This window comes from Tenrec ecaudatus, chromosome 14 (assembly GCF_050624435.1).
Source record: "Tenrec ecaudatus isolate mTenEca1 chromosome 14, mTenEca1.hap1, whole genome shotgun sequence".
NCBI lineage: Eukaryota > Metazoa > Chordata > Mammalia > Afrosoricida > Tenrecidae > Tenrec > Tenrec ecaudatus.
Genome location: NC_134543.1, coordinates 119,393,657 through 119,420,700, shown reverse-complemented (window position 1 = coordinate 119,420,700; position 27,044 = coordinate 119,393,657). Strand labels below are relative to the sequence as shown.

The following is a 27,044-nucleotide window of genomic DNA, read 5'->3' as shown; positions in this document are numbered from 1 at the left end:
TTACAGTATAACACTAAGTTCATGCTTCTCGGGTTTCTCCTCCAGGGGTTCTGTCTTGAAGCCTGCATCGGCAGCATCTGGGTGATGAATTTCAATGAGAAGAACATAGACGAGTCCTCCAATGACAGCGCCAACCATGGGGGCCACGACAGGAATCCACCAGAAGTTGTTTCCAGCTCTGAAATACATTTTAGAATTAGGTCATGCTATTTGTCTACCTCCTCCTACGACTGTCTAGTTAGGCAGCCTTTCTCAGGCTCACAGTTCCCTTTGGCTTCTGCATACACGGTAACTCGGCTACCATCAGCCTACACTTTCCAATATACTCCTGTTTTCACGTCATCGTCCCCACTGTCCAATCACAGAGCCTGTGAGAGTACAGGCCCGATGCCTTTAACCTTCGGAACCGTGGCCTCTGGGATCCTGGTCAAGACTGAGGGCACTTTGGGTGAGTTCCGGCCAATGGACGGCTTTTCTCACAGCCTGAAATAATGATGTCTGGAAATGAGGAATGAAAAGGAGAGGTTCGGGAAGTAGATCCCTGGATCTGTAGGGGGACTCATAAAATAAAGAAAAAGGAACTGTTTGTCGGAAGAATGAATGAGTCGTTAAAATCAAAGGTGGATATGTGAGTTTCCTGAATAACAGTTTAAATCAGAGATTACTTTTAAGTTACAGCCCAAAGTAGAAGTTTTTGTGTCGTGATTCTCTCTCTTCCAGAAATTAAAGGTATAGTTCTGGGGGAAACACTCTATTTTAGTGAATTGTCATGTATTTTGTTTTGTTTTGTAGAGGGTAAGCCCATTTAACTAATCCAGTACAAAGAACGCCTAATGCTCAGGAAGAAGTAAAACTACGCAGTATAATATTTAAGGAAACACACATTGGAACTAGAACTATTTTTTTTTCAAAGCAGAGGAATGAGAAACACAAAAATATAGCTGGCGCCGGGACCCGAGGAATTGGACCTGCAGAGTGTGAAGAGCTGGTTGTGTTCTATTGTGCCAAGGACATGTGTCTGTTCTTTTTATCATGATACTTTGTAATTACACATGTGTTCCATGCTGTCTTTTTAAAGTCAAGGTTTAATTAGAGAAGATAAGCACTCACTCAGTCACTCACTCAGTCAGTCACTCACTCATTCACTCAGTCACTCAATCACTTTATTGGGGGCTCTTACAACTCTTATCACAATCCATCCATCCATCCATTGTGTCAAGCACATTTGTACATTTGTTGCCATCATCATTCTCAAAACGTTTTCTTTCTACTTGAGCCCTTGATATCAGCTCCTCATTTTCCCCTTCCCTCCCTCATGAACCCTTGAAAATTTATAAATTCATATTATTTTTTCATGTCTTACACTGTCCAAAGTCTCCCTTCACCCACTTTTCTTTTGTCTGTCCCCCAGGGAGGGGGTTATATGTAGCTCACTGTTATTGGTTCCCCATTCTCCCCTACCTTCCCCTTTCCCTCCTGGTATTGCTACTCTCATTATTGGTCCTGAGGGGTTTATCTGTCCTGGATTCCCTGTGTTCCAGCTCTTATCTGTACCAATGTATATTCTCTGGTCTAGCCAGATTTGTGAGGTAGAATTGGGATCATAATAGTGGATAGAGGAAGCATTAAAGGAAAGTTGTATGTTTCATCGGTGCTATGCTGCAGCATGACTGGCTCTTCTCCTCCCCGTGACCCTTCCGTAAGGGGATGTCCAGTTGCATGCAGATAGGATTTGGGTCTCCACTCTGCACTCCCCCTCATTCACAATGCTATGATTTTTTTTGTCCTTTGATGCCTGATACCTATTGACACCTCATGATCACACAGTCTGGTGTGCTTCTTCCATGTGGACTTTGTTGATTCTGAGCTAGATGGCTGCTTGTTTATCTTTAAGCCTTTAAGACCCCAGATGCTCTATCTTTTGATAGCTGGGCACCATCAGCTTTCTTCACCACATTTGCTTATGCATCTGCTTTGAAGTCTGCTGGGAAAGTGAGTATCACGGAATGTCAGTTTAATAGAACAAAGTGTTCTTGCATTGAGGGAGTACTTGAGTAGAGGCCCAATGTCCATCTGCTACCTTAGTACTTGACCTATAAATATATGCACATAGCTCTAATTCCCCATCATCATATATAAATATATTTGCACATGCACATGCCTATATTTAGACCCCTATAAATGCCCTTTGCCTCCTAGTTCTTTCCTCTATTTCCTTTGACTTTCCTCTTGTTCTACTATCATGTTCAGTCTTTATTTGGGTTACAGTAATTCCTCTCCATTACATTGCCCTTGATCAAGTCCTACCAGGCCTCCTACACCCTCCTTGCCATTGATTTTAGATCTCTTATTGTCCTCTTGTCCCTGGGTTTGTTAACACCCACTTTCTTCCCCTCCCTTTCCTTCTCCCATGTCCCTCTGGGACCATTGATTCCATTGTTTACTCCTCCAGATTGTTTAATCCCACCTATCTTATCTATTTAGACATGCAGAGATAATAATATGCACAAAAAAGACAGAGAAACACAGCAACAAAAGAAAACAAAACAACAAAAACCAATGACCAAAAAACCCTGTAAATAGTTCAAGGTCTGTTTGTTGACCTTTAGAAGTATTTTCCGGTAGAATCTGATGGGGTGACATGCCCTGGCCCCAAAGTCTATTTTTGGTATTTCCTGGGGACTTCATCCATCTGTTCCCTTGCTGTTCTGTTGCATACCCTTAGTGTTTCGCCTCAGTGTGGTGAGGTCTGATCGGACACAAGTCCCATACTGTGTCTACAGTGTTGTGCCCCGTAGCGCTAAGGATCAGTGAGGGATGTCGTGTTTTGTAGTGGGCCAACTCTATGGTCCTCTCTGTGGGCCAGGATGTGCTCCACTCTCTGTTCCTCTCCCTTCATTTGTTCCCATGTGCTCGGATCAGAGAAGCCCCTCTCCTTGAGCTGTGGCTTCCATGCTGTCATCTGAAGTGAGTTCTTCTGCGGGGCGGGGGGATTGCCCATGTAGTTGGGATTGGGGCTGGCCCCTCAACCCTCTCTATTGGTTCCCTGCTTCATGCAGGTATACTACATTCATGTCTCGGAGCACCGGGTTGAAGTCGGCTGATCTTGTTTGAGCTTCAATTCTTCTATGTACAGGGTCCCTCCCTCCTGAATGAGCCTACCCAGTTGGCCTCTGACCCCATGTGTTCTAGAGTAGAACTGTGCTCCTGGGGATTTTCAATCGCCAATTTCTAGAAAGTCAGTGGTAGATCTTTCTTCCCAGGTTCCTCTGAGGGGCCTCTAACCTCTAAATTTAAATTTAGCAGCTGAGTTCATTAATAGTTTGCATCATGTTGGTGGTGCATGCGGCTAAGTTTTTGACTACTACCCAAATTTCATCAAATCCTACAATGAGGTCATCTGCTTCTGGAAAGGTTTACAGTCGTGAGCACACTGAGCAGCAGCTCTGCTCTGTTGTACAGACGTCCTGTCCTGTGAATCAGAATGGTTTCCTGGTTTCCGTGGCAGTGGGTTTGTTTTCTGAATTTTGGATGGCATAGCACAGTGATTGCAGCAGACACTAGATGTCACTCATACTGCATGGTAGCGGGGACGTTGCAGCTTTGCAATGCTTGGGTCCCCTTTCCCAAGCCCCCAAATCCAGAAGGGCTTTTCTTCGAGAAGCAGAATAGAAAGTGACTGACACACCCATCTAGCTTTAAGAGCCTGGTGATTGTCTGGAAAAAATCGTCACGTGAGTGTAAGCTACCTTGTTTGGCCCATCAGTTCCTTTATCCCGTCACTATTTTATGGCAAATCCGTCACTATTACTTAACAGATTCAGACCTCAGACATCTGCCAGAACACACGCCTGCCTTTCCTTCACCGAATCCCCTTCTGTTTACTGAGCTGAACACTTAGTGCCAGGGCCCCAGTCATAAACCATGGAATTCAGGTGCGGTTACCTGCCTTGGACTAGTCTGACATGCACAGAGTGGTCATCTGCATGCTCTGAGTTGAGGGTATGCCAGGAAAATCTAGTGGACGGCCACAAGGACAACAATTGTTGTTATTAGGTGCCACTGAGTCAGTTCCATGGTGACTGTCAGTCCATAGTCAGGCCCATGGTGACCTTATGCGCAAGAGAATGAAACACTGCCGGGTCCTGTGCCATCCTCACAATCGGTCCTATGTTTGAGCCCATTTTTGCAGCCACTGTGACAGTCCATCTCCTGAGGGTCTCCCTATGCTTTGTTGTCCCTCTATTTTACCAAACCTAATATCCTCTCCAGGGTCTGATCTCTCCTGACATTTGCCAAGTAGTTAAGATGAAGTCTCTCCATCCTTGTCTCTAAGGAGAGTTCTGGCCTTAATTCTTCTAAAGCAGATCGATTTGTCCTTTTAGCAGTTCACGATACTTTTCAATATCCTTTGCCAGCACAATTCAAACACATCGATTCTTTTCTCGTGTTCTTTGTACAATGGCCAACATTCACATGCATATGAGGCAACTGAAAACGACCATGGCTTGGGTCAAGGGCGCTGCAGTCTCCAAAGCAACACCCTAGCTTTTCAACTGTTCAGCAGTTACCTAGTGCGGTGCATCTTCTAATTTCTTGACTCCTACTTCCATGGGCATGGATTGTGGACCCGAGTGGGACAAAAGTCTTGACAGCTTCAACCTTTTCTCTATTTATTGTGCTCTTACCTACTGTGCAGTTGGGGGGACTTGGGGCTTCTTTACTTTGAGTCATAAGCCGTTGTGAAGGCTTTAATCCTTGATCTTCATCAGCAAGTGCTTCAAGTCCTCCTCACTTTCAGCAAGCAAGGTTGTGTCGTCTGCCTAGCACAGCCTGCTAATAAGCCTTCCCCCAATCCCGATGCCACATTCTTCTTTACAGAAGCCAGCTTCGCCGCTGATTTGCTCAGAATACAGACTGAGTCCGTATGGTGATGGAGTAAGTAGTACAGGGGGAGGACGCAACCTTTCCCGCCTTTCAACCATGCAGTAGTCCCTTGCTTTATTCACACTACTGCCTCTGGACACACGCACAAATTCCACATGAGCACACTGAGGGGTTCTGGGCTTCTTATTCTTCTCCAGGTCACGCCCCGTCTGTTATGATCCACGCAGTTGAATGCCCTGGCAAAGTCAATAAAACACGAATAAACAGTTTGCTGGTATTCTTTGCTTTCAGCCAAGCTCCATCCGACATTAGCAATGACAGCCCTTGTTTCGTGTCCTCTTCTGTCCCTGGCCGGAACCTCTGGCAGCTCCCAGTTAATGTACTGCTGCAATCATTGTTGGATGATCTTCACCAGAATTTTACTTGCCTGTGATATCAATGATATTGCTCCATAATTTGTGTATTCTTATGTGATATACACAATTTGTGTATCACTCTTCTTGGGAATGGGTACATATATGGATATCTTCCATCAGTAGGCCCACTAACTCTCTTCCAAATTCGCTGGCATAAATGAGTGAGTACTGCCAGTGTTTTATCAGCTTGATGAAGCATTTCAATTGGTGTTCTACCAATTCCTAGTGCCTTGTGTGGGGCTAGTGCTTTCAGAGCAGCAGGAACGTCTTCCTTCAGCATCATTGGCTCTTGCTAAGATGCTACCTCTCGAAATGGTGCAATGTCAACTAGCTCTTTTTGGTACAGGGACTGTATTCTCTCTATTTTCTTTTGCTGCTTCCTGCATCCTTCAACATTTTCCCACAGAATCTTTTCGTATGGCAACTCAAGCCCTGGCTTTTTCTTGAGCTCTTTCAGTTTAAGAGATGCTGGGCCTGTTCTTCTCTTTTGGTTTTCTAATTCTAGGTCTTTGCAATTTTCTACTTTTTCTACGCAGCTCTTTGACTTTATCATTTCTTCTAATTGCTGTACCTATTTTGTGATTAAGAACGTTTCCGTTTCTTCTGACATCCACTTTGACCTTTTCTTTCTTTCTTGTCTTTTGAATGTCCCTTTGCATTCTTCATAGATGATGTTTTTCGTGTCCTCTCAGCTCATCGGGTCTTCTGCTATTAGTATCATGTGTTAAATATGGACTTGAGGTGGTCTCCGAATTTAGGTGCAATAGACTCAGGTCATATTTTGGCTTGTATGGATTTCTTTTCGTTTTCTTTATTTTTATCCTGAACTTACCTATGAGCAATTGATGGTCTGTTCCACAGTGAACCCCTGGACTGATTTTAGCTGCTGACATTGAGCTTCTCCAGTGTCTCTTCCCACAGATGTAGTCAGTTTGATTTCTGTGTATTCCATGTGGAGAAATACATGTGTACAGTTGTCTTTTGTGTTGTTGAAAAATGACATATTTACTATGAACACGTTGTTGGTTTTGCAAAATTCTTCCATGTGGTCTCCAGCTTTGTTTCTGTCACCAAGTCCAGATTTTCCAACTACTGTTCCTTCCTCTTTGTTTCCAACTTTTGCATTCCAATCACCAATAATTATCAATGCATCTTGATCGCATGTTTGATCAATTACCGATTGAATTTTTTAAAAGAATTCTTTGACTTATTTGATGGTTCATGCATAAATTTGAATAATAGTAGTATTGATTAGATTTCCTTGAAGGAGGATATACCTCCCGTCACAGATAGCATTGTACTTCGTGACTGACTTTTCAGTGTCCTTTTTGACAACAAACGCCATGCCAGTCCTCTTGATTGTGTTAATCCTGGCATCGTAAATCATGATTTTCCTATTTGAAAAAGCCAATGCCAGTCAACTTCAGCTCACAAATGACTAGATATCAATTTTCTATGTGCTCCCTTTTATTTTTGACCACTTCCAATTCTCCTAGATTCATATGACACACATTCCAAGTTCTGATCATTAGCAGATTTTTCCAGCTGTTTCTCCTTGCCTTGAGTTGTTCCCATCGGTAAACGAAGACCCTGAAGACTCCACTCCCGTAGACTCCCGTCAGACTCCGCTCTGAGAAAGCAGCTTCTCCTCAGCGACATTCTGAGTTCCCTGACACGAGTGGCCCATCCTCTAGCCCTCTTTCGGACACTATTTTGCTTCCATTCATTAGGCCTTGCGTATCCGACAATGTTTCCAGGCTATGCATAAGATTCTCAGTGGCTCCTTTCTCCGAAGTGGGGAGCCAACATCTTCTTCGTGGGCTCTGTTCTTAGTCTGGAAGCTCCACTCCTTTTCACTTTGGGTGGCCCTGCTGGCATTTGAAATACCAGTGATAGAGCATCCATATCAAAGCAACAAACAAGCTACCACAGTATGGCAAACTGACAGAGAAGTTGAAGTGTACAATCCTTAGAGAATCATTTATTTGGGTGAACTATTTAACAGTTAATAGTGCCCCTTAGAGCCTTCAAGCACTAAGCCATCAACACCTTAATGTGAATTAGTGGGGAGAACTTTGGTGGGAAACATCCTAATATGGAAGGGAGAGTAAAGAATGAGACAGGCTCTATTGAACTCCCTGTCAGTCCCTGGAACCTCAATTCCTGATCATCCTTCACTGCTTGCCACACAGAAACAATGAGAGCCTGAGAATATCTCAATCTTGGTTTTATCTGAGACCTTGGATGTAGGTCTAAGCTAGGATATCTGCTGAAATGTTTAGTCTAGAACCCTAAAAACACATGGCATTCTAGGGACACTTGGAGTGACTGCTTCCCCTTATAGGTCTTTGGGGAAATCTTTTGACTAAGAAGGGGATCCCGGGTGGCATAGTGGTTACACACTGTGCTGTGATAGATGAGGTCAGTGGTTCTAACCCTGCACTTGCTTAGAGGGAGAAAGACTGGGCTTTCTATTCCAGTAAACAGTTATAGTCTTGGGAACTCACAGTGGCAGTAGTACCCTGGCCTATGTGTCAGCATTGACTCAGTGGTAGTGAGCTTAAGAGATTATTTATTTTTACTATGAATTACCAGTGAGTCTAGCTCTTCTTTAACTAGGTTCTGCTCTTCTTCTCTCCCAATCCATCCTACAGAATAATGCCAGATTATTTTTGCTAACGTGAAGCCTGTGTAGCATGTCTAACTTCTGACCTGAATCCTTTGCTTTTTCCAATAGCCTACAGACTAGGGAGTAGAAAACCCAAACTTTCAATTCTGGGGGTCCAGCTTCTCCATGATTTGATAACAACTTCCCTTTCCAATCTTCTTCGTGAACCTTCTCAGAACAGATTGCTTGTGATTTTAACATTTTGTGTCGGCACACAGGGTCCTCTTTGCCTGAGCTATCTTCCCAGTTTCCATCGAAATGCTACCTCCAACACTCGTAGAACTGGAGCTGCTTCTGCCTTCTCTCAACTTCTAGACTTAATTAGCCAAACCCCTTTAATAGCACTTGACAATTTCAGCCTAATATAGATGCTGATGCTATCCTCTTTAACAAGAACATAAATAAACCAGTGAACGGGCAACAACTGGATCTTTATCTTCATTAGCAAGGCATTGGTGTCAGTTATTTTAAGAGCTTTTTCCCATGGGTGTTTGTATGACTGAATAAGTGAATGCACAAAGAGAGATGGTCCTGATGACCATGAGGGCCATGGTTTGTCATCAGGTGGCCCAGAGTTCTCTCATAACACGAGGTCTTCTCCCATATACTTATAAATGCAGAGAAAGAACAGGCGATGTTTGTCCATATTTTGGAATCATCAACACTCTTAGAGCTTTGGATGAGTTCAGGAGGGGAGCAGAGCATCTTGGACATTTTTGTCCAGGATCTGTATGAAGTGATCGGGAAAGTAGCTGCCGAAAGCAAGACTCTGACAGGTCGGAGGGCTGGTTCAGGGTTCTGGGAATAAGACCTTTGGGTTGGTTCTTCATTGGAAGAGGACAAGAGAGCCTATCTAGTTGAGGACATGTTGTTCAACTTTTCTACGCTGTGATGATCATGCATTCTAGGGTTTCTTAATCTTCGTACTATTGGCATTTGGAACTTGTGGTGGTTGTGAGGGTCTCTTTTGGGCATTGTAGGAGATTTAGCCTCATCCTTGGCCTCTGCTCTCTGGTTGCCAGTAGCAACCCCTAGCAAACAAGGATCTCTCCAGATAGTGCCGAATGTACACTGCGGAGCGAAACCATCTGTCTGGGAATATTACTACTCTAAACCATGGATTGCATAGTCAATGCTGCTTAAATCACGTTAAACCCCTTACCTCCTAGGACACACCTGGCACGTAGCATTTGTTCATGCATTTCTTTAGTGCATAAACCATTTACTAAGCCTTTTCTTGGGGCCCGCCCTATTGGTGCCCTTGTAGAGATGGCAATGAACAAGCTGCCCGCATTCCTGCATCCATGATGCATACCCTGTAGAGCAGTGGTTCTCAACCTTCCTAATGCCAAGACCCCTTAATACAGTTCTCATGTTGTGGTGACCCCGAATGTGGGTATATCTGCATGTGGGAAGACCCGCCTGGAGATAGAGGAGTGGTGTCTCAGTTCCTAAGACCATTGGAAATATGGTCTTAGGCGACCCCTGTGAAAGGGTCGTAGGACCCCCAAAGGGGTCTCGACCCACAGATTGAGAACCATTGCTGTAGAGGCTTTCCATGAGGTCGTGGTGGGGATATGAATGGTGCCAGCTACTTTAACAGCTTTTTCCCCATGCTGATGAAGGGCAATCGAACTCTCATTTTAATAAAGTCATCATATGTACGTGACTGCACGGGCAGCATGTAAGGCTACGGATGTCCTTTCTCACAGCAAACCATAGGCTAAAATTTGCTCACACTTGCTTTTTTCCCCTCCTCTTTTTTCACATCGTAACTGGGTTTCCTGAGGAAACTTTCCCACAGAGAGCCAGGCTAGGGATAGGCCACTGACTTTGGGTAGAGAAAATTAGGGGAGGGTTCATGGGGAAGTTTGTCCTCGGGGGGTGGTGGTGGTGGTGGTGAGAGTGGGAAATGACTGTGTGTGATTTCCTCAGTGTGACCTGAGGTAGAAAGTGTGGGGTTGGCTGTTTCTTGTGAGGTCTCACACTGAATAGCATCTGATTCATCCATCAACACCCAATGTAGCTTGCACTTCTCCAGTGACACTTTCCCCACGTTCCCACACAGACCTCAATGGGAACGCCCCCTGCACTTGATACATTGCACAAGGCACTTGATTCTAGTCCCTAGGACACGACCCTTCCTCTATGCTTGTCTTCATGAAGAGGTCACTGAAGATAATGGGCGCTACAGCCAAGGGTGGCGAAGAAGCCAGATTGTGGCCGACTATCAGAAAGAATAGCGTGTGAGGTCTTCAAGTTTGTCTTCAAGCACATAACCACCTGACGGAGGTGTCAACTGAGTGCACATGGAGGAAGCACACCAGCCTGTGTGATCCAAGGATGATAAGTAATAAAATCCAAATCCAAAGGAGAGATTTTATCAGAGCTTAAATTGTGGACATCGGATTTGCCGAAGGCGATGGACGACAGTGGAAACCCAAAATCCATTTCCAGGGTCTTTACATGGATGAAGTCACCGATTAATCTCCTCTGATCGTAGTTGAGGGATGTGAATAGCCTTTCCGTCAAACAAAAGTATCATAAACATCATCATGTCAGGTGCGGTTAGGTTAAAATGTGACAACTGATCATCTGATCTTTCTGTTGACCCATTCTAAATGTGTTCTAATTTTTAACACTCCCCGCTTTTTCTCGATGGTGTTTTGTTTTTAACTCTGGCTTATTGGTTTATTACTGTTAATCTTTTAGTCCCCCTCTGTTCCCTTTCTTTCATTCTTTTTTTTTTTTGGTATGTTTTCCAGAATATGACGACTGGGATGGTGAAGCTGTAGAGACAGTCCCAGATTAGGGGCTCACTGGGGGCGCAGGGTGGGGGAGGGGGACTGGAGGAAAATGAGGATCTAATAATGAATACAAGAGGGAAGAAAATATTCTGGAACTGATTGTAGAGATGATTGTACAACTTTTTAAAATATGACTCTGGGAATGTATGGTATGTGAACAATATGTCAATAAAACTGTATTAAATTTTTAACATAAAAAAACGAATAAAAGCGTGCATTGCACAAGGTGAGGTTTCATGTGACCTGGAGTTTTCCCTGCCTCGCTGCCCTGTGCCCATCGCACAGGTAAAGCTGACTACAGATCAGTGGAATGAAATCATCAGTGGATGAGCCATAGGGAGTATGCTTCACCCACCAGAAGGCGTCCTGGAGAGTAGCAGAGCATGTACAGTCTAACCCCACCTGTGCCATCAGGTGGATGTGTGGTCCAGTTGTGTGACCAAAATACACTCATAACATCATATAACCATTGATGAGATGCTGATGATGCTGCTGCTGCTGCTGCTGATACGACACAGGCTTACAATTCGTCTGGAATGAGCCAGCCACCATTCATTTGCTCTCTATCTCTTCTATTTTCTCTTTTCTGTCTCTGTCCATATCCGTCTCTGTCTATCTCTCTCACATTTTCACATATGCATACAACAAAACACCAGTAAAACGGTTCCACTTCTGACTACAGAATATCCTTAATTTACCCCCACCCCCTATGAACTCTCCTCCACACCCAAAGTCAAAGCACTACCTTCCTCATCAAAGCACAGCTGGTATCCTTCTCACCCCTCCTCTGCTCTGCTCTTACTTACGTGAAGACATCCGACCCCCATCCTGCCAATGCAGTGAATAATCTGGGGCTCAGGTCCCGAGCTGGGTTCATGGCGCAGCCACTGTTCAGTCCCAAAGAGGAAGAAATGACAATAATCAGGAGGCCAATGACAACAGGCTCTAAGCCTTTTGGGACACCCATGTTTCTGGAGTCAAATATGGCAAAGACAATCATGAGGAGGAACATCGTGGAGATTACCTGGGGGGGGAGAACATATGCAAGGAATTTAGCTGGTTTTCCGTTTTTAAAAAAATCTAAAAGAGATGAGCATGTATTGGAAGAGAACACTGCAGCGGAGTGTTCTTACTACAGCAACTAGAAAAGGAGGTGCCTCTCATATGTTTTCCCACTTACAGAGAAGTTACCCACCCAAAGTCACACACAGAGCAAGTGGCTTCCAGTTAGGACCAAGAGAGTCTGGCTCCAGACACTGTTACCTAAACTGCAGCACTGTACTGCTAAGCTACTACCTGGCCAAGTAGAAAGACCTGGAAAACAAATGAAATGCTTGTTCAAAGTAGGGGGGAAAGCACTGCAAGACGTCCATCAATACGCTGGCAAATGATACAAGTAGAAAATCTTAGAAAAGTGAAATTCAGAAATAAAAAAGTTGGAAAAACAGTACAAATGAAAACATGCAAATAGTAGCAACTTTTAAGAAAATACCAGCTTTCTCTGCTTTTCTAGGAGAATGGAACATGATGATTTTTTTTTTGGCAAGGGAAATTTAGCTACATACATTTTAAAAGGGAGAGTTTCAAAGTATTCAATACTCTGACTCAATTAGATATTTAAGAACTATCTCGTAAAAATAATCTATGAGAAAAGACACACAAGATAATTATGTCCGTGTCAATCAAATCAATGGAAACATGTTTACAGTGCTGAAACACACGGAACGTGATGCTGACTCATGGTAGCCATATCTATGATTTCTGAAATGATGGCCCTTCATAGTAACAACCAGCTTCATGTTTCAACCCTGGAGTGACTTGTGGGTTTGAAGCACCAACATGGTGATTGGCAGTTCAAGTCCCAGCCAATGACACCTCCGAGGCTCTTGGAAAATAGAAGCCATCTAAATATTGAACAGTAGGAGGGAGGCTAACAGTGCTGTGGTGTGCCTATTTAGTGTTTATTATATGGTCATTTCAGTAGCCCCGGTGGTGTGGTGGTTCTGTGTGGTACTGCGATCCACATGGTTGGCAATTCCAAACCAGTAGCAGCTCCTTGGGAGAAAGACTGAGCTTTCTGCTCCCTTAACGATTCAGTGTTGGAAACCTGTGAGGGAAAATTCTACCCTGTCCTATAGGGGGTATGAGTTGACCTGGACTCGAGAGCAGTGAGTTTTGTTTTATGTAGTCCTTATAAATAGACATGAAAGCTATGTTGTAACTGGAAAATGTTTTGATATTAAGTGAAAAATACATAAAATTATATGTACATTATGTTTTACATGTAAAAACATACACAAAACATAAGCAACATGAAAAAGTATAAGAAATCACAACAACCTTGTGAGATGGTGAGTGAGAGACAGTATTCATTCTGTGTTTTCTAAACTTTCCAAGCCCTTATTTAATCTCACCAGCGGTGCCATTAAATGCTTACTGTGTGCCAAGTTCTTCCTGTACTTCAGCTCCTTACAACTTCCTGATGACACCAGGAGGCTGTTGTTGCTATGAGGTGATGTTGAGTCAAGTTCAACTCATAGCAAGTCCACATGATGGAGGAGAATCGCCCAGAGGGCTTTCGGGGCTGTAATCTACAGAAACACATCACCAAGTCTTTCTCTTGTGGAGATATTGGGCAGAGTTGAATCTCCAACCTTTAGGCTGGCTGCAGAGCCTGTTAAACATTGTTCCCCCAGGGCTGGCGATACAAGGAGGAAACTAGAGTAGAAAGAGTTAGGCATGTGCCCAAAGGTACACAGTTTGTAAGCAGAAGAATCTGGATGGATAGCAGGCAGCTGATTTTAGAGTTTGAATTCTTCACCATTTCATCTGCTTCCCCAAACAATAATACTAGCATAATTTGTATTCAGAGAGATATGTTTTCTCCCATGAATGCCTTTCTTCAAATGTCCTTTTGCCAACTTCTCCAGGCGGAGTAGAAACTTTTGTTGCCTTCTGACCAAATTTGACTCTTCCCTATTATCCTAAAAGACATGGATGCCAGACCCTGAACTTGAAGAAGGAATGCCATGGAATTCCTCTTGATCTGATGGGTGCTCCATCAGTCTTTATTGGTTGAACGAAAGTTTATGGATTAAATTATTTTAAATTCCTGGACCATTTCATAATCTTAAGGTAAAGTAGCCTATGCTCATGGTAGCCAGGAGTTCTGTTGGGTGTCAACTGACCCACAATTAGCATTTTTATGATCTCCTTCCAAAGTCCAAGGAATGCAAGGGACTTCTAGATAATTTTCTTGGGGATTAAAAAAAGAAAGTGGAATCACTAAGAAGTAAGGGCCCAGTGAAGTTGCAGTTGTTGTGGGAATAAAGATCATCTAACAAGAGGGATAACTCTCCATGAACCTGAACCTCCACTAACCAGAAACCAGGGAACCTCCTTGTGGCGGAGGTATTCGTTGATACTTCTGAAGCTGTAACACTGGGGAATTCAGTAAAATTTTATAAGGTTCCATCTTCAAGGGAGGGAAAGAGGTCATGGCAAGGGTAAAAAAATAATAATAATTTGTTGACTGTTCATTTATGTCCCGGCAATTTCATCGCCATAATGATGCTCTGAGGTTGGTATCATTGATTCCCTTTATCAAAAAACTAAACTGAGACTTCAACCGTTTTTGAGTAACTTGTTCGAGGTCAAACGCATGGTAAGAGGCAAGACTGGGATTCGATCTCAAATGCTCTTCTCCCTATCATTCTCCTTTCCTTGTGGCTGCCAGCCCTCAGCCCTCCTGTGTCAGGGGTGCTGAGGAATGGGGCAGAGGCCGCATCTGTCCTCCTACAGCTCCCATAAGGTAAAGGAGAATCCCACTCTACACCCACGCAAGGCCGACTGGTACAAGGCAGAGGTCAGACATGGCCCCACTCTCCACCCTTCTCAACCTCATTCTGACACCTCCCTTCCTTAAGCACTCATCTTCTCTGCTGGGTTCATTGCATTTCCATCAGAACTTACAGATACGTCTCAGGACTGTGGGGTTCATTAGGGAAGCTAACGGCTGCAACATGATAAGGATATGGTTCTTTGGTCGGTAGTGCCTCTTCTGAGCCATGCTGGCATCATGTTTCTCTGGGCCTTGGCCTCTCGGCCACATGGTCCTCTGGCCTCTGCCTCTGCGGGCCAGGAAGCCCACCTGCCACTTGGTCTCATGACCTTTGGTGTTTCTGCTGCAACTTCAGACAGGGATCTTAGCCCCCTTCTGCGAGTGGCTCATCTTCCTTGATGGCCATAGGATTCTCTCCGTCTGCTTCTAGATGGTACTCTCATACCAAGTTGTTACTGTTGTTATTGTTATCAGGTGCTGTCGAGCCCATGCCACCTCCTAGTGAGCCTGCATAAAACAAAAGGAGGCACTGCCCATTCCTATGTCATCTTCACAATTGTTATGTTTAAGCGCCTTGGTGGACCCACTGTGTCAATCCATCCTGTTGAGCATCTTCCTCTTTTTCACTGCTTCTCTCCTTTATGGAGCATGATACCCTTTGGCAAAACTGACCACTTCCCTGCATCTGTGTTTAACACATCCTGTTGGCATGGTATCATGGTATCCTCTAGCCATTTGGTGGGAATTACAAAGTCCTGGATACCCAAACTAAATTTGCTGCTATCCAGTTTGTTTTGACTTATAAAAAACCCCTATCAAACTAAAACAAACATTGCCATCAAATTGATTCTGACTCACAGTGACTCCGTAGGACACCAGAGTCCTGCCCCTGTGGATTTCTGAGGCCATACATCTTTGCAGGAGTAGAAAGCCTCCTCTTTCTCCTGCAGAGCAGCTGGTGGGTTCAAACTGCAGGCCTTGTGGTTAACAAACCCAACACATAATCCACTAGACCACCAGGTGTCCTAGCAATCCTATTGAAGAACTATATTTAAGTAATTTCACTTCACCACAGAAGATTTCTGGGGCCAAAGAAATCTCAGAAGGCGCTATGTCTTTCCACGGTCAGAAGGAACCAAGTGTTTTCCTAGGGCCTTGTGGAGCGGAGCAGAGTGGAGGGAAAGGACACCGACACTGCGACTTTACGTCAGTCCTCCATTCCTCAGAGCAGCCTGAGACTAAGAGAAAGTGAGTCTGGGTCCGCATCACAAGGAACAAATACACGTGCTTTTTCTGAGACAGTTGATTTTCGTCCCTTCCTTCCTTCCTTCCTTCCTTCCTTCCTTCCTTCCTTCCTTCCTTCCTTCCTTCCTTTCTTCTTTCCTTCCTTCCTCCCTCCCTCCCTCCCTTCCTTCCCTCCTTCCTTCCTTCCTTCCTTCCTTCCTTCCTCCCTTCCTTCCCTCCTTCCTTCCTTCCCTCCTTCCTTCCTTCCTTCCTTCCTTCCTTCCTTCCTTCCTTCCTTCCTTCCTTCCTTCCTTTCAGTGGAAACGGCTTGGACTCACCTGAGGCATCTCCTCGAGCCCACCTTATTCATTATAAGACAAACTTGACCTGAACTTACCAGAGCATAGGAGTGCACAGCAACTCTGTACGTCTTGTCTAGCCCCAGTGTCCATACTGAGGCACCCTGAGGCCCTGAGTGACCCAGCAAACATGCAGGCAGTTGCGCTATGTGGCGCGATCTCTATGCGTACATATAAGGCAGGGGCCGTTCCCACCTCCCCCTGCCCTTCCCGACTGCCCTGAGAATAAACTCCTGCCCCTTACACAGCATTGCTATGAGTTGGGTGGGACACAGTGGCAACCGCAGACAGGCCCCTTGCCCGCCTTTCAAACTATGGGAAATTCCCACGCACCGTCCGAGTGCGTATCCCTGCTCTCCATTCTCGGCTTGTGTGAAATTAGCTCAAACCCTCCTTCCCCTTTGGTTCTTTACATTCGGAACCACCCTCTCTTGGAGAAACACGTCAAACACTCCAGTGTTGAATAAGACTCATGGTTTTCATTTGACTATTAAGCTTTTATTATGGAAACTTCTGATAACATTTCTTTCTCTGGGACTTGTTCCTATCTTCTTAACTCATCAAGGCGCTCACTGCTGTAAATTCCTAGATGTGACCCCTAACATTCCACTTTCCTATCTGATGGTGTTCTGTCTTGCCTCGTTCCTTTGTGCTTATGTAATTGTTCTGTCCCTCAGCTAGATTCTAAATGCCTGGTCAGATACGCTTCATAATGCACTTTCCTCACATTATTTAATTTGAACCTTATTAGTAGTAATGATGAGCACTAATAGCCACTCCATATTACGCATGGAAAACCGGGGAACCAAGGAATAAAGCCATGCAGGACATTGAGGACACCACTATGATCGGAATGTGAATGGTCACACTCTGAATTGTGTGTCTTTAAAAATGCTCTTGTAAGACTCTCAACCTACAGACGCAGGACTGAGCACACAGTGAGAGCTCAATTGACGCCAGTTGCCTATTTGCTTTGTTGACCAACGTGGAAACAGAAAAAAGGCGGAGGACATGAGGGCATCCGTGTTTTCCTCCATCATTAAAAGGGAGAGGGACACAATTGGCCAACTACAAGATTCATGTTTCACTCATGCCCGCTCCAACCTGCCCATTGTCATCACAAGAGGAGCTCTGAGTGTTTGCAGAAGTTGTCCGTCCCTCCTTCCGTGGTCAAGCTAACCAGTCGAGTCTGGAGCTCCGTAAGGAGGAAGAGTCTTGGTTTGACAATGTTGGTCCTACCATAAATTGATCGCAATGGTTGTACTAATGGAAATGCCACAAATACTTGGAAACGCTACCAGCTACCTTGAATGTTTGGATAGGCCCATGCCTATGGGGAGACAGAGAATGGGACACCCCAGGCTCCACTACCACACTGCATACTTCTTAAATTGAAACAGAAATGTCAGCTCTTGAGACTGTCTTACTGCAGCAACCACATGGACATATCAATAGTGAAGTGAGCCTTCTTTGCCCCTGCCAAGGTCAAAAGGCCCCGCTCCTTTTCTGGAGCTTAATTGATGTGAAAACCGTGTACATAGTAAAGAGAAAGCAGAAGCCTCTTTCAATGGGGTCAACTTTTGCAAAGGTAAACATTTATCAAAGAGAGCTTGGGTTTTGCCCAGTGACCTTTGGCTTTGGAATCTCAGCCTTTCTTTCTGATCGGCCTAGAACGTACCCTTGACTTATGTCCCTCCACCAAAGTCGGGTCTGTATTAAACGGTACTTACTTGGTCAGCAAATGCGTTCGCCAGGGACAGGTATGGAGCAGGGTATGTTGCGAAAATATGTGCGGTTGCATTTTCTCCCACGACGAGCAATTGTCCACCAGCAAAGGACATAAGTCCATCTATGGAAGACAGAGCTCTACTTCATTCGTGTTTTCTGGGCGGAGTAGAGGGAAGTCAATGTGCTGAACAAAGACAGCCAAACACCGAGGTGCAGCTTTGCACAGCAGCATTATTTGCCTCCCTCCATTTCATAATAGCGGCAGAGCTTCTCAGGGGAATTAGGCCTGGGGCTGAGGGTGATGGGTCGTCGGTAGAGAGCCCTGGCTGCCCCTGATGGTCCATTGAAAATTTGGACCAAATTCTAAGCCAGTAGGTCCTGGGAACCAATCTCCTTTGGCAGAATATTTGGAATTTTGTAGACTGGCCTAAAGCCAATGTAGGAGTTAGTTCTGCTCTAGGGGATATTCATAATTCCCAAAGGGATCCCATCAACCTCTAACATTACTCCAAAGTATGAGGATTCCGGGCATAGTAAAGATGTCTCCTCAGCAAAGACGGGCCATCTGCAGCATAGACGGCACTCTTGCCCTAGCTGTTGCCGCTCAGAATTTCTGGGTTGGCCTGACATTCCTCTGTAATTCTCTGAGACTGTAATTCTTAGCAAAACAGTTTCGGGAGAGAGGCTCCTTCTAACAATGCAGATCTCTCAGGCTTTGTTCCTAAATCCCAGTTTGGAGGACTTCGATGTGAGGGTCAAAATGTACTGGAACTTACCTTGGGTGACACGGAGTAGTTGTTCTCATGACACCTCAAGGTTTTTAGTGTGAAAGACATTAGAGCCACCTGGTCAATTCCCTCGGGTTTCAGAGAGAAAAACGGATGCCACATGGGTCGGCAGCTTTCCCTGGTTCCGTCAGAACTCAAGGCTGGGTCTGCAATCACCAGTGCATGCTTTCCCCACAAGAGTTGCTGTACAACGGGAGCCCTGGCAGTTCCGGAGGAAAAGGCTGGGGACTCCCCACCCAGGTCCCTGCTGTGCCCCTTGCTTCGGAGACTTTGCCATGGTCCTTTCTAAACACTCGCAACAGCTCATCTCCCAAACAAGCCAGAGAACGCAGGGACGAGGCCACTGGCCCATGGCTTCCTTGTTCTGGCCTTGTCTCATTCCTTTCTGACAAGTGATTCTGACTTTCGATGTCTGCCCTGCTCTCGGTACCTTTCAGATTTGGGGGCCCCACTCACCGTAATAAATTCCAAAGAGGGTGGCTGCCCCCACGAAGGCTCCCAAGAACTGGGCTCCCACATAGAAAGGAAATTTGTGCCATTTCATCCGTCCGAAGAGACACATGGCAAACGACACGGCTGGGTTAATGTGGCCGCCTGCAAGGAAGAGGACATGCTGGGAACGTTGGAGGGCCAGTCAGGGAGGGAGCAAATCATGCAGGAGCCCTTATCTGGGGCCTCGGGCAGAGAAGATGTGTTAGGCTGCGGTGTCCAGAAAAACCAAACCAATGACACTCATGTCTGTCTGAGAGGCAGCTTTGTATCAAGAAGTAATTTTATATCAAGAAGCATCCCCGTCCAGTCCAACTCAAGTCCCTGGGTCTGAAGCTTGCAGGAGCCCTCTCCCCTCATGTAGCGGCAGGCAAAGAAAGGATCAGAAAAGTGAATCAGAAGCAGGGAGATCACAGGCTGGTGGGTGCAGACTCGCATGGCCCGAAGATCCGTGGGAACATGGACGAATGCTGACAGAACCCAGGGTCAGTGGCCCACCTGGGGCCATTCCTGGAGACAGACATAGAACCCAAAGAGGCAGGAGGCAAAGGGAAAGAGCAAGAGAAAGGGATTGCCAGTGTGTCTCTCATAAAAAGCCACATGCCCAAGGAGGCGGCCTAGGCTATCACCTGACTGGCAGGTTGAAGTCCACCCGGATTTCCACACACCGGTATCAAGTTGGCATAAAATCTAACCACCACAGAAGGCATGTGAGGTAAAGAGGCTTGTGTTTGTACATAAATAGACCCTACAGTGTCTGAAAGGGTGGTCACGGAGAGAAAGCCACTGGCGAGGCACACCTGGCCCACAGGTGGATTGTTGCCCAGAGGCAACCACGGTGAGAGGTACAAGGAGAGCATAAATAAACATCTCTGATCAAAAACACCTTCTTCCACCCATGGGAGATTTATTTCTTTTAAGAAACGTGTCTCTCAAAGTAAAATTTTCTGTAGGCAAAAGGTTTAGCTACCTTACCAACCGAAACCAAACTCACTGCCATCGAATTGATTCTGTCTTAGAGTGGCTGTGGCAGTTGTATTTATGTGAACTTGACCTTGCGTGCATGTACAGCAGTGGAGTCCAACCTCTCAATCAGGCCACACCTCCTTGGGGGTGGGGTCTTTTCTATTAAAAACAAAACAAAACCGTAAGAAACCCGCTTCCTCTCTGCCCCTTTGCTCTGCCCGCTCACTGCAACTCTGTACCTGCCTCGAGCTGTGGCCCATGTGGACCGCTGACCCTGGGAACCAACCTATATGCTGTTGATGCCCTGCCATATTTCTACCCGCCTTAGGTCCATGCATTCTGCACCCACCGGCCTGTGACCTTCGTGCTTCCTGCTTCACATTTGTGCATCTTTGGCCTGCAGTTTTGTGAGCCTAGAGAAGAGGCTTCTGACTAGGCTGGGATGCCTTCTCAATATCAAATTGCTTCTTGATATGAAGCTCTTCTTATACATATATAGGTGGCACTGGTAGTATTTCTCTAGACAACCCAGTCTAACACAGTGGTCCATACTGTTGCTTTTCTGGTGTTTTTTCATTTAATCATTTTATTGGGGGTTCTTACAGCTCTTATCACAGTCCATACCTACATCCATTGTGTCAAGCATATTTGTACATACGTTGACAACACCATTTTCAAAACATTTTCTTTCTTCTTGAGACTTTGGTATCAGCTCCCCATTTTTCCCTCCCTCCCTTCCTCCCTCCTTCATGAACCCTTGATAATTTATAAATTATTATTATTTTCATATCTGTCTCCCTTCACCCATTTTTCTGTTGTTCGTCCCCCTGGTGGGTTTGGTGGTAGCGAATCATAGATCATTGCATTTGGTTCCCCCTTTCTCCCCTCCCCTTTCCCCTACCCTCGTGGTATTGCTACTCTCATTATTGGTCCTGAGGGGTTTGTCTGTCCAGGATTCCCTGTGTTAGAGTGTTTATCCATGCAGAGTTCCTGGGACTGGAAATCTCTAAAGGAGTGACCGCTGGATTTGAACTGTTGGTTCTGTGATTAGCAGCCCACTTCTTTGCCCAGCGTGCTCCTGTGCTACTAAAACACAAATACTGTCAATGGGTGGATTCAATGGACAGAGATTCATTGTTCCACAGTCCAGGAGGCCAAACGTTCAAATCAGGATCTCGGTCACATTGAGTCTTTCCTTATTGGAAGTTCCAGGTGTTTGCTTCCTTGGCGTTTCTTTCTTGAAAACAATCCTCACATCCATCTGTCTCACCCTGTGTATGTGCCTTAGCGATGATCTGTTCCGGACTTTCTGTAGCTCAGAAGTGCTTAGGTTTAGGATCCACCCCATACTGGTATGATCTCATTCATATAGAAAAGAAATTCCTACTTCCAAACAGGATCACACTCACAGGTACAAGATCGTGGAATTCAAGACATTTGCAGGGTGGACGCAATTCAATCTCCAACAGCTTTTTAACCCCTTATGTCAGTGAGCACCCTGAGCTAGGAATTGATTCACCTTACACCTCCCCAGTTACGTAGGTGTTTGAGATAGTTACATAAGCTGGTGTCAATTTGGGACTTGAGAGGATTAAGAGTGAAGGGGTGGAGTCTAGTCTGTTAACTGGGTCATAGTCAATGAGGCCTCTGTATGTGCATGGCCCACTCCTGAGAATTCTGGGAACTCTTGTTTTTCCTCCTTGGAGGTAGGAGACACTGTCTCTCTCTGCTCACTCCCTTGCAGACTCTCTACTGACAAGTCACTCCCTGGGAGATGCTCTACTGCCAAACACATGGTGCTATGCCCTGGGATCTGTAGAAGCCACATGTACCTACCCTGATGCAACCAGGCCTCTGGAGCCAGAGAAACCCTGTAGAGACCCCTGCCAGCACTGAGATAGATGCTCACAACACCACGGGATCCAGAAGACTTCCAACCCCCTGGCCTGTGATCTTTCTGCATTCTGCATCATTGCATGCATTTCAAGAGTCTGAAGAGGACTTTATAGATTGGTATCAGTCATAAGGGTTAATATCAGACTTGAGGACTTGATCTGGACTGGTTTGGGATATTTTCTCAATATTCAACTGCTCTTGTATATAAAACTATTTCTTACACACATATGAGTGTGTCTATGGATGTGTTTCTCTAGTCTACCTGAACGAACACAGTGTTTGATATAGGAATGTTGAAGAATTAAGTCATTAAAAGTCTTTATTCTGGTTGCCCAGATTACCCAGGCCTGTCTACAAAGAGGGGAAGTCAATTGGGGTTCTGAGAGGCTGTTGGGAAGGGGTCTGCCACAAAGCAATGACTAAGCAGGGTTGAGGGTGGTCAAAGAGCTCCGAGGAGGCAGCAAAATGGCATCCTGACTACTTTGGCTATGGCAAAGTGCCTTCTAGAAATTGTTCCCTGCAGAGATGAGTTGTCATTCTTGGTTTCGCCCAAGGACCAAGCAGAGCTTGCTACCGGGTGTCGTTGAGTGAGTTCTGACTCATGGCGACCCTATACAAAACAGAACCACCACTGGGGCCTGTGCCATCCTCACAATGCTAGAGCCCAGGCTTGCAGCCCCAGGGTCACCCTGTCTCTTTAAAGACCTTGCTCTGTGGTGCTGCTGCCCTCTACTTCACCAAGCAAAATGTCCAGAGCAGAGCAGTGCAAAGAATGCTGATATCTGAGCCAGAGAATTCTGCAATCCCATCTTGACTCCACCAGGGTGCTCTCGGGCTGTTCATGCGCAAACCCTGCCTGCAGCTGGAGCCCAGGAGAGCCTGAGGGAAAGTTGAATGTGAGCAGGAGGAACCCTTTCGAGTCCTCCTTAGTCCTCACTGAGGGGCAAGTAAATGATAGCCAGAACTTTAATATCATATCTGTCGTTAAGCAAGAAGAGTGTGGTGCCTTCTCAATACATTTGTTTTAGTTCTGTTAGGCTATGTCTAGAGCAACCACCATAGTCTAGGTCCAAATTGGCAGCCTAGCACTTGGTGTGGGACACTGCAGAAAGAAATAAGGCATTCTGAGTTCTGGATGACTGGATTTGATTGTCAGACTATTGGCACATTCTCAAAGAGCGGAGTGGGATAACATCTTGGCAGTAGAGTTATGTAGTATATTTAAAAACCAAATGCCAGCTGACCTCATCAGTCTGTGACCATCAAACAGGATCGCATTTCCCTTTCTGCCCGATGCGCACTGTTTACTTTTGGAATCTTTGAAGGGGGCCTCAGATGTGCTGCCCATAAACCCGCGTGTTCGCCGCAGCTCCATGAGACCGTCCCTGCTGTCACAAAGACCTCCCCCTCGTTTGGCCTGAGCTTGCTGAGGTCCTACCCATGTGAATGCCACCGATGGGCCAGTGGTATTGTCCCACCATGGTCCTAAAGCTACCAGTCCTCACAGGGCCAGAATGGTGCTGTGAACAGAAAAAGTAAATGGGAGGAGAAGGACTCTCTTTCCAACCCAATGCCACATTTTCCCACCTGTTTGGAGTCTTACCACTGTCTCTGATGTATCATTTAATCTGATTTGGGCTCGCCCTCAGAATCCAACTTCTATGGAAAATGCCGGCTTTGTCTGCCTAGCCGCAGGAGTTTAAACGTGCTCCAGAGGCCTGCGGGAACACTCCATGCCTTCTTGTTCTAGTCTCCTGCCTGCCGGTCCCTGCCCTCCTTCCTCCTGCTGTGACTACAGAGACCCCTGGGTGCATCAGTGGATGCAAGCAGATGCCAAGTAACACCGGCAAAGAGTGCTACCTGCACTGGTAGGGCCTGGGACCCATTTATCCTAAACAAATATTGGCAATGTTTCATGCAGGGTGTTATGTGGAAGGAACACATGGAAATCACATCTCCACCTTAAAAAAAACCGAAAAGAAGGAAAGCATGGTTCCTGACGGCCCCAGGGAGTGAAGATCGTGGGAGCTTACCAGGCACGGCAAGCAACATTCCTGCGTGGCTGCTTTAAGCCAAGAGTCTGTCATACGTGTGGTTTGAGGCGGCACTCTAGTCAAGCCCGTATTCATGGCGCACATATTCTTGGGCCTCACTACCGGTTTACCTTACGGTTGGAGGTACAGTGCTAAGAGCACAAGAGAGGCTGGGTAATTGTGCGCACGGAAGCACTGCTCATGTCAAACAAGTCGTCTTGACATGACAGGAATCAGTGTAACATAGCACCACCCAAGGATCTGCATCTAGAAAATGTCTAACACCGGCCCTCCTGCCCAAAGAGACTCCCAGAAGTCTAATTAGTCATTCTGTAGCACCTTGCTAGCAGCTTTTCTCATCAGGAAGAGGACTAACTGCACCTTGCTCTTCCCGAGGTCTTCCCAGGTGTTATGCCTCTACCTGTAAGGTTCCTCCGTCCTAGATCACTCAATGGATAGTAAGAGGGACAATCTTTGCTAGGCCTTGTTAATACCTGGAGGACATCTAGCAATTCACTTAATCCCCCAGGAACTCTAGTTTTCTCAGTAAAGAGGAAATAATTTAACTATATCAGGTGTTGTTGTGAAGGGGAATGGAGACAAAATATTACCACTAGGAAGAGTGCCCAGCGTGAAATGTTTGCTCAGGAACTTTTTGAACCCTGAGTGGTGCAATAGTTAATGCGCCCTGCTATGGACAGAAAGGGGAGACACGGGAGTTTACCCACAGGATCTCTGTAAGAAAGGTCTGGCAACCTACTGAAGGAACTGAAACATCACCACCACCACTCCCGCCGGAAGCCCGAGAGCATAATTCTCCTCTGATACCCTGACACATGGGCTCACCATGGGTCACAATCAACATGATAGCAACGGGGAGTTGATGTGTTTCTTTCCTTATCACCAACAGCTGTGCCTCTGCGCTCTGTCCCCAGAGTAGGGTGAATGAATTAGAGTGACTTTGATAGCTGGGTCACATTCCCCAAGTTCTCAAACACCATGAAATATCTTCCTTCCACTTGGCTTCTCAGAATTTAGAGAACATCTTCTAATCGTTGGTCCATTTCTTAGGACAGAATTAATCCCAGACCATTTGGAAGAGACCTGCACTTTGCAAGATACCTAGGCTGTCTTTTGTTTCTGTGGTAGAAACTTATTTCTGTGCAGTGACTTTCACTGAGCTAGTCGTGAGAAAGAACTTCCAAATGTGGGGTCGAACATGTAACGAGGAAGAGTGCAGTTCAGGGGAATAATTTAGGAATCAGTTCTAACCTCTCACTCTCCCTCCTTTGCCTCAAGCACTTTAGAAATGTTCTGAAATGACACCGAATGCCATCAAGTCAATTTTGACTCATAGCGACCATCTAGAAGGGTTTCAAGGCTATCAATCTTTATGGGAACAGATAATCTCCTTTTTCTCCCTTTTAGCAGCTGGGAGGTTTGAACCACCAACCTTGCAGTTAACAGTCCAGTACCTAACCCACTGTGGCACCTGGGCACTAGGTACATTTTAAATGTCAAGCTAGCACATTGGGATAGTTATATTAGCAGTACGACCATTTTCCCCACGACTTACCAGAGACACCACCAGTCACGTAAATGGCCATGACGACAGCCATTGCAAATCCAACATTGACAGTGACAATTCCTCCAAAATGCCCTCGACTGAGGATGGCTTGGGCAACAGAGCCACATCCAAGGACCTGGAACGAGAGGACAACTCACTAAGTTAGTGAGGATGCTCAGAGTCAAAGACACCAAAAGTGACGGCAGCAAGATTTTTTTTTTTAAAGTACACTTGTGAACATGGGCTGGCTTGGGCTTCAGACTAGAATGGTGCACAGTAGATTATACTGATCTGGCTCTGCAGACCGAAAATGGCGGCCCTGGGGTTGAATTAGGCTTGCCGGCAGTGTTTGGCTTGCCTTGCAGCGTGTGACTCTCCCCCTGCACAGGTATTAATTAGGTCTTATCAGGCAAAATGTCTAGGTTTCTGGATTTTTAGAATTCAGATAACAAAGGTCAATCAAGGCTTCCTATACTGTTGTAGAAATACTACAGACTCTCTGGCTTTTGATCATCAGTTGTTTATTTTAGGCAGTTGGATCTGGCAATGCCAGATGATCACCTGAAGCACAGTAGCAGGTGGCTACCCCTTTATTTAGAGGTTATGTGCTCTGGGTGAACATCCAACAGCCATCTGGTAGAAGTGACCAATTACCCCCTGGACAGCAGAGCCCCATTTGAGTTTCATAACGACAGAAGAGCAACTACCTTTGGGGAGAGGGTCAAGCAATAAGTCTTATTTAAAGTCAGGAAGAGAGAGCATCCACAAAAAGGTTTCAGAAATGCGTCTCTTTAAGGGGTCATAGGAAGATGAAGGATGTGAAGCCTTCAGTGTTGAAACGGAAACCCCTGTCGATTCTACAAGCACAACGCAAAGTTCTGCCACAAGCTTCCTGACAATGTCCCCTTTGAGGACGGGGCCTGATTGAGTCCGTGTGTGGGGATCCATGCCTGCCGGCGAGCTGGGCTCACCCTGGACAGCAAGGCCTTTGTGTGTTCTGCTGGGCCAATCACACTGGCCGCTTTGCTTGTGGCCAAGGCAATGGGAGCCACTCAAGTGGTAGGGACTGATCTGTCTGCCACAGGCCTCCAAAGAGTATGAAATAGCCAGGAAAGTGGAAGACCTGCTGGGGTGCAAGCCAGAAGTCACCTCCGAGGGCCCCATCCAAGCTGGCATCTGCACGTCACGTGGTACCCGAGATGACACTCTGCCCCTCGTGCACGCAGCCACCCAAGAAGAGGACGTCAAGGGCGTGTGTGGATACTGCAACGCGTGGCCCATGTCAATTTCCACGCTTTCCTCCAACTCCGTGAAAGTTCACCCATCGGTTTCCTCTGGAGAAAGCTCTGGACATCTTTGAAAGATCCAGAAGAGA

General features: G+C 45.8%; 1 protein-coding gene across 1 annotated transcript; it reads right to left on the bottom strand.

Moving 5' to 3' along the window:
* AQP9 (aquaporin 9) lies at positions 1-25,736 on the bottom strand. The gene is made up of 5 exons (XM_075531825.1): positions 25,679-25,736; positions 19,175-19,312; positions 17,933-18,051; positions 11,585-11,802; positions 1-178 (listed from the first exon to the last, which is right to left on the bottom strand). Exons 1-5 carry the CDS (start codon positions 25,719-25,721, stop codon positions 1-3), a joined length of 696 nt encoding a protein of 231 aa, XP_075387940.1. The 5' UTR covers positions 25,722-25,736.
* Positions 25,737-27,044: the final 1,308 nt, after the last annotated feature.

What these genes read in the sequence shown, in the direction of transcription:
- AQP9 (XM_075531825.1), bottom strand. Translation starts at nt 25,721, where the DNA reads ATGGCTGTCGTCATGGCCATTTACGTGACTGGTGGTGTCTCTG. An exon ending in CGAACGCATTTGCTGACCAA is followed by an intron (nt 11,803 to 17,932) that starts GTAAGTACCGTT and finishes CTCCCCCCCCAG; the next exon opens with GTAATCTCCACGATGTTCCT. An exon ending in TGGGGGTCGGATGTCTTCAC is followed by an intron (nt 179 to 11,584) that starts GTAAGTAAGAGC and finishes AATGTATTTCAG; the next exon opens with AGCTGGAAACAACTTCTGGT.